This window comes from Pyxicephalus adspersus, chromosome 10 (assembly GCF_032062135.1).
Source record: "Pyxicephalus adspersus chromosome 10, UCB_Pads_2.0, whole genome shotgun sequence".
NCBI lineage: Eukaryota > Metazoa > Chordata > Amphibia > Anura > Pyxicephalidae > Pyxicephalus > Pyxicephalus adspersus.
In genome coordinates this window covers 53372813-53379676 of record NC_092867.1, presented here as the reverse complement: position 1 = coordinate 53379676, position 6864 = coordinate 53372813, and the positions used below count along the sequence as shown (strand labels likewise).

Here is a 6864-nt window from a genome sequence, read left to right as displayed (position 1 = left end):
TGCCCACTCAAAGTTTTTTACCTGCTATAAACCCAGGATCCCAAAACTCGGAAACCCGGGGTCCAAACCAGATGCCCACTGTAACAAAAGCTGCTATGGGGTCCTCAACTTTCATGCTAAACTTAGGGCCCCTGGGGGCTCAGGGGCTCGAATTAAGACCCTACGTATAAGGCCCATACCCAGTTTCTGCCCACATATCTGATTTTGTAAACACCTATCTTAGAATCCAGTGGGGCAAGTGAGCTGTAATTTAGGGTTCAGGAAGCCACAGGAGCCCCCTATATACTCTATGTGTCAGATTGAGAGCCAAGCATCTATCATTTTCAAAGGCAGTGGCTGTCTACATCTGGCTCTCATGGCAGTTCTTCTTTAAAGCATACCTAAACTCAACATTTTTACTTTACATAAAAGAGTGGACAACACTTTTAAATAAAGTAAGAATTTTTTTTTTTTAAAAGGTGCAGCACCACCCCTTCAAGTCTTGATCGCTGTGGCACGGAAGCGAAGATAGAAGATGGCAGCGCCCGGTGCTTTCCACACGACCGGACGAATTGGAGACCCAGGATGATGCGAGAAGAATGTAAGAAGAATCATCTCCACTGAGGGATCTGCGGGATTAAAGGTAAGTGTAATTTTTTGGTTTTTAGTTTAATTCTGCTTTAAGCAGTGATTTGTCCATCTCTGTTGTTCATCAGAAACTACAAGAATGTTGGGACTGTGCAATTGGTAAATCTTCGAAAAATCGTCCCATGTATTGCCTGCCCAGGGCTGCCTTAATAACACTTTGAGACATTTGGCACAAATAAACTGTGTTTCTGAGGACAGATAAGAGTGAGGTTAAAGGGGCAGGCTTTGGGAGGGGTGATTGATCATTAATTGCACACAAAGGGACTCAGAGCCCTTTGAAAGATTTGTCCCTGGGGGAAAAGGAGGAGGAGGGGCACTGGGGGAAGTGTTTTTCAGAAGACAGAGGGACACCCCCTCCCCTCCTCCTTCCTTGGAGAGGCCTTCTAAACACCCAGCTGCAAGGCACACAGATCTGGAAAGGACTATCACAAGGAGTTGGCTGGGGACAGAGGGAAGGAGGGCCAGGGTGTGACAGAGAAGGGAGGGCTGGCTGAAGGTGAGCGAAAGTTTCCTTGGTGCAATGAGTGAAGCCTTGGAAGAGTGTTGAAAGGACAAGAAACATAGGAAAAGAAAGTGTTTAAGACTAGGGGGTAAAAAAGAGAGCATGCAGCAAGGTGGCACACACCTGGCAGCAAGCAAAGCAACTAAAGAAGCAAATGTGGAAAACTAACAATGGTCTATAGACTTTCGATCAAGAGATGTGTCCCTTTCTCAGTGCTGCAACTTTTTTTCAGAACCTAAGGACTACATGAGGACATTGGATCCCAATTCCAAATTATTAGAGGATTATTAAAACCAACACATTTCTGGCCAAGACTTCTCAGCCCAACTGACCAGACAAAACCGAAGATGTTGGACCGAGGATCAGTGTTGGTTTGGGAATGGCAAGATGAAACGTCGCTTTGGAGACCCTACAGCCCACAAGTGGCTCATTACATTGAACAGGTGTTGAGGGAGACCCCCAGGACCAGCTCGGTGAGCCTGGGGGAGGCTGATGCCAGTCTCACCCCCTATATCCTGGATCTTATCTCTATGAACCAATTCCGTCTGGATACAGGTGAGCAGCCATCAGTGGTCCTCTGCATGCCTGCCCCAATGAGGTCATGTTTTTGGGGAAGAGGGTGAGAGTTGTGGGATGAGCAGATGCAGGTTTGATGGGAAAAGACAGGTGCAATGTACTAATCTGGAAGTACACCAGCACCAGTTTTGCAGTTGATACAGAGCTGAACAACTAAGTGATTGCAAGAACTTGGAGGAATCTTATTTCTTGCAAAACTTTGGAAAAAAAATCTTGTAGAAATTGGAACTAACTCCGTCCTATGTTTTAGTGGATACATACAGTCCACAGTACAATACAAGTCTATATTCAAAGCTGGCCCATGTAAAATCCAGAGCTTGTTTCTGTTTTAAACAAATGCTTCTACCTACCAATCTTTGTTCAGTGTGAGCACCTACCTAAGTAATCTATCCTCTTTATATCCAACAGGTAGATCCTAATGCCAAAAGATATTACATTGTATCGATCTGAAGCATCAGATCTGATAAAAGATCTGTGTGTGGGTGGTATATGTTACTTGTATGCATACACTTACTTGGTGTCCATTAACCAAGGCAACCAAATGGGAATAGATTGCTTGTCTGTGGGCACATTATGATTGCTACAAATGTCATCCGGCTAGCAATGTCTGATGCACAAATTTGACACTGTCTCATGTATGTGAAGAGTTTGCAGTAACCTAAATATGTAAAAGTTCTGTAGATATGAATGATCCTGAAACTTTTGGATGCCTTTCTAGCTGTATATGGCTGCTTATGTGTTCAAAAGTTGAATGATAAAAAGATAACACTCTGTTTGTTTACATAAAGTTTTAAATGGTTTGCCAATCCCAAGACCTGGCCACCAAAAGAAAAAAAGTTTTATAGACACTAAAAGGTGATATTTCCTGCTTCTGACTTGTTATCTCACAAACCTTGATAAACCTATTTCTTGCCTCTTTGAGGGATAGAAGTTGTTAAAGCCAAACTAATTCCAATAAGGACCCTAGCCTATGTCTCTTACTCTACCAACCTAATTTTCCAATAATCACCCAACTAATGTTATTTTTCTTTTACAGTGTTTAAATTGTGCCAACATATTACCAAGCGCTGTACAATAACTAGGGACTACTAGGCTTAAGCTACATACATATATGAAATGATTGTTGCCCAAGATGAATGCCATGCACATCTTGGGCAAATATCTAGCATGTGAACAGCGGTCCCCCAACATTGTTCATTAGTATACCAAGGTGAATGTGTGGGGTCGCTCCCTGAAAAATTGTTTCCAGTGGCGGTAATCTGACGTCTGTCTGACTTCTTCACCCCATTCAAGTCTGAAAAACATATTTTGGTGCAGATGGCAATTTGTTTTGTAGGATATGCTAACTATTGGCTGCTTTGGCAGGGGCAGGCAATACGTAGGCACCATCTGGTATTAGATTCCACCCCCACGCTTCAGCTTAATGCCAGAACAAGTCCTGGTCCAGAACCAGAAATAGCTCAGAGTTGCTGTCAGGTAAGTGTATTGGGGGTAATTTCTGTGTATTGGGTTATGAAGGAAGATCGGTCAGTTTCATATTTCATTTTTAAGTCTGCTTTAACCTCCACTACAGTATATCAGAGTTGTGTAAGCAATAGCAGCTGACCCAATGCTACTGACAAAGGGCAGATGTCTCACTACTCATTAATATGAAACAGACATCTGCAGCTCTGTGGCTAGCCTAAATCAGTGTTTGGACAAGGCTACCCTATAATATATGACTGTATGTTAAAAAAATCTCATCATCAAAGATATTGTATGTTAATCTGTTCATACTCAGAAATAATTTAGGGTAATCTGTGAATATTCAGATTTATTGTGTGTTATATGTAATGAATTGTGTATGTTCATGGAATTAGGCAAAGCACAAGGTGTCTTCACTAACATCTTCTTGTTTACATGACTGCTGCTTACTGGTATGTCTGTAGCATTCTACTGAAAATATATGTAAACATTTGATTTAATGTCTTTTTTTTATTTATTGCATGTGAACCTTGGGAAAAGTAATCTGAAAGTTTGCAAATGAGAGATCACAATGCTGTAATCCGATTTAAAAGGAGTGGCCATTAATTGATTAGGTTTACTATCTCAGTGTTAGCATAAAATAAATCTCAGGTGTTTTTTCGGATCCACAAATCTCATTGTCATTATGACATTTTGTTCTGGGCTATGCCTTTATAGATCTGTATGAACTGTATGTTGCTGTTATTTTACTATCTGCATTGTGTTCACCATGCATATTGTCTAGGAAAAATAGAGAATCTGCTTTGAATAGTGTTTCCCTTATATCATCACATTTTTTATCATTATGTTTTCATTATGACATTGTACAGGTGTTGAGGATCTGGTGTCTAATGTCTATAAGATACCCTCAGAGATGGAATGTGTAATTAGATAGTGTGCAACTGATAACCTGAACTGACTGGGCTATTAAAGCTCTTCAAGAGTATAGAAGACTATCATAGCAGGCCCTGAAATTGATCTGGTCAAGAACATGGATTAAAACTTGAAATGGATCTGGTCCAGGATTGAAAACATTTTTCAACCTATGTTGTATGTATATACAATTATATTTCTTAGGCATATTTCTTAGGTATATACAATTATATTTCTTAGGCAGCAATGTCATGCTTGTAGGTAGTCTATAGTTGTAATAGGAATCCAGTGAAGTAGATGGCAGCTGGCCATCCCACAGGGACATGTTGTTGAGACATATAAGAACACCTAGAACACAATTTTTACATGTAGTACAAATGCACTAATAACATATAAAACTATTTACAAAATGTCACCTTGTTCTAAGCCATGTGAAGTCAAGTAAAACAAAAACAAAAGAAAAGAATTTTCCTAGCCCAAGATTGTGTGTCTACAAGTTGCAGTGATGAAAATCTGTCTCCGTATGCTCTAAAGCTATTGTTTCCTTCCAAGCTCAAACGTGTTTGCTTGTGCACCTTCTCTTCTTTCCCTCTAGTCAGCTTAAACATTTGCATGAATGTTCAACTTCTACCCAGCAGACTAACTTGCTATATTAGTAGCTTGTTAAGGGTAATCCCTAAAAAAACTTTAGAATTTTATTGGCCAAGACATAATCACTGGTGATCATTTCCAGCAATAGATATTGGAGAAATTATCTGCCAACCCCAAACCATTTTCTGCACCTGAACCTTAAGACTGGCAATACATAAGTAGTCCTTCTACTGGAACTGGAATTGGATTGTTGTTTTAGATGGTCCAATGAGATGAAAAATTCCCCACTGCCTTTGTCCATAGACCCTTGTAATCTCACACTGGGGCATAACCTAGTAATTGCAATACCACTTGAGATTGGTGGCAATAATTGCTAATAGCAGGCTGTTGATGGCAACTTTAAAAGGAATAGTTTGTTTATCTTACAGATCCCCTTTGCCATCTTGAACACTAAAGGGGCATAAATAGTAAATATCTTGTTAAAAAAAGTTAGGTCCATCACTTATGTAAATAAAGATCTTCTCTGGAAGGGAAGACTTTTCACAGCTTTGTGTCAACTAGTTGATTCTGCAACAGATGGACAAATCATCAGTGTCCAAATTTTCCCATCAGTGACAAACTCAGCTCCAACACATACGTGACTGATGAATGTCTGCACTGTTCCCGATTCGACACACAGACATGAATCACCAAGGCTGATAGTGGAGAAATTGTTCCAGGAAACCTATTTTGGGTAGTGTGGAAAATCAATAGAGTGCTGAGAACAATGTGACAGTGTATTACTGATGAAAAAAAAAATGCAAACAGAACTTCCTTATTTGCAATATACTTTCCCATACATTAGCAATGCATACTAAACTTATATACCCAATTAATAAAAACACATACAAATGAGATGTATTTTTAAAGTAGTTTTTAAAATCCACAGTTTGAACTTTGAAATGCTACCTGGTTATTCTATTCAGTCAGTGTTACAAGGTGACTGCTCTCTAGCCCCGTCTACCAGTTTCTTATATTGTCACCATCTCACATGGGCTTTCAATGGCAACCACAAGTGGCCATTTTAACACACATGATAGTTTTTACCATATGGAGCCCTGTCCTGAGAAATACTATGAATAATATGAAGTTGCTGCAAATAGGGATTTATTAAAGCATGGCAAAAATGATGATGATAAACAATGCCTTCAGATGGGACTTAAGTAAACCCAAGAACAAGAATGTAATCTACTGCATCTTATCAGTCCATAGACATAGTGGATTTATTTATTTTCATAAATAGGACTTTTTTTATTTAACTCAATTGTGTCTTCTTCAACCTCATTATGTATTTAAGACAGACATGTTTGTTGTCCAGTCTGGGTGACAACCATTACTTCTACTGATACAGTAGATAAATGAGCATAGATGGACCATAAATGGACAAGAGGTATGTTACTCTTAGGATTACCAGGTACATATAAAGAAATAAAAACTTGAAAACATCATACGGTCACACAGTCTGAAAGGGCATGTGAGCTGCAACATATAGAATTTATGTTTTCTCGGTTTTATTACACATTAGGTGTAACTGGACTGTGGTGGAGTTAAATATGTTCAAAGCCCTCTATTTACCAGCTCTAGACTTTTTCAAATAAGGTGTCTACATTTGTGTCAAACCTATCACAAATCCTAAAAACAAAAGGTTCTACTAGAAATAAAGTGAATATAGAAAAACTTGGAACACCTGTTCCATTGACCACTGTTTAAGAGAGGATTTCCTTCAATTTGTAGTCATTTCTATTCACATCTTGTTATGTCTTAGCATAGGAAATCATAACATCAAACCATAGAAAAATCTTTTCAATAGGGCACTAAATAGGGTCAAATTGTTAACACATGGCATTGTTAAATAGAGTATTGGGGACATGCCTTTCTTAACAGATTCGCAGAAATCATTCAGTGTACCAAGAAGTGGCTTCTTGCTTCTCTTGAGGACCTCATCCTTGGGATTTTTCTATCAATTTTATGTTCTGACCTCACCTACCTTCAGGTCTCTATTTGTCTGCTAAAGGAAAGGTGTTCCCACTTTTTCTGTCCGAATCTCTTTAATACGGAATAGCAATCCCTTTTGTGATAGCCATGTGAGATGTCACACAATTATTTTACCATTGTACTTGCTATATGAAACTGTTATCTTATTAAAACCTTTG

At 39.1% G+C, this 6864-nt stretch overlaps 1 protein-coding gene across 1 annotated transcript in view; it reads left to right on the top strand.

Annotated features, from left to right (window-relative positions):
• The first annotated feature begins 1045 nt into the window (after positions 1 to 1045).
• The window catches only part of LOC140339273 (uncharacterized), a 31509-nt gene continuing 25690 nt past the window's right edge, over positions 1046 to 6864 (top strand). Inside the window, exon 1 of the mRNA XM_072423873.1 lies at positions 1046 to 1684. Within this exon, the coding sequence (XP_072279974.1) occupies positions 1477 to 1684 (208 nt within the window). The 5' untranslated portion in view covers positions 1046 to 1476. The remainder of the gene's footprint in view (positions 1685 to 6864) is intronic.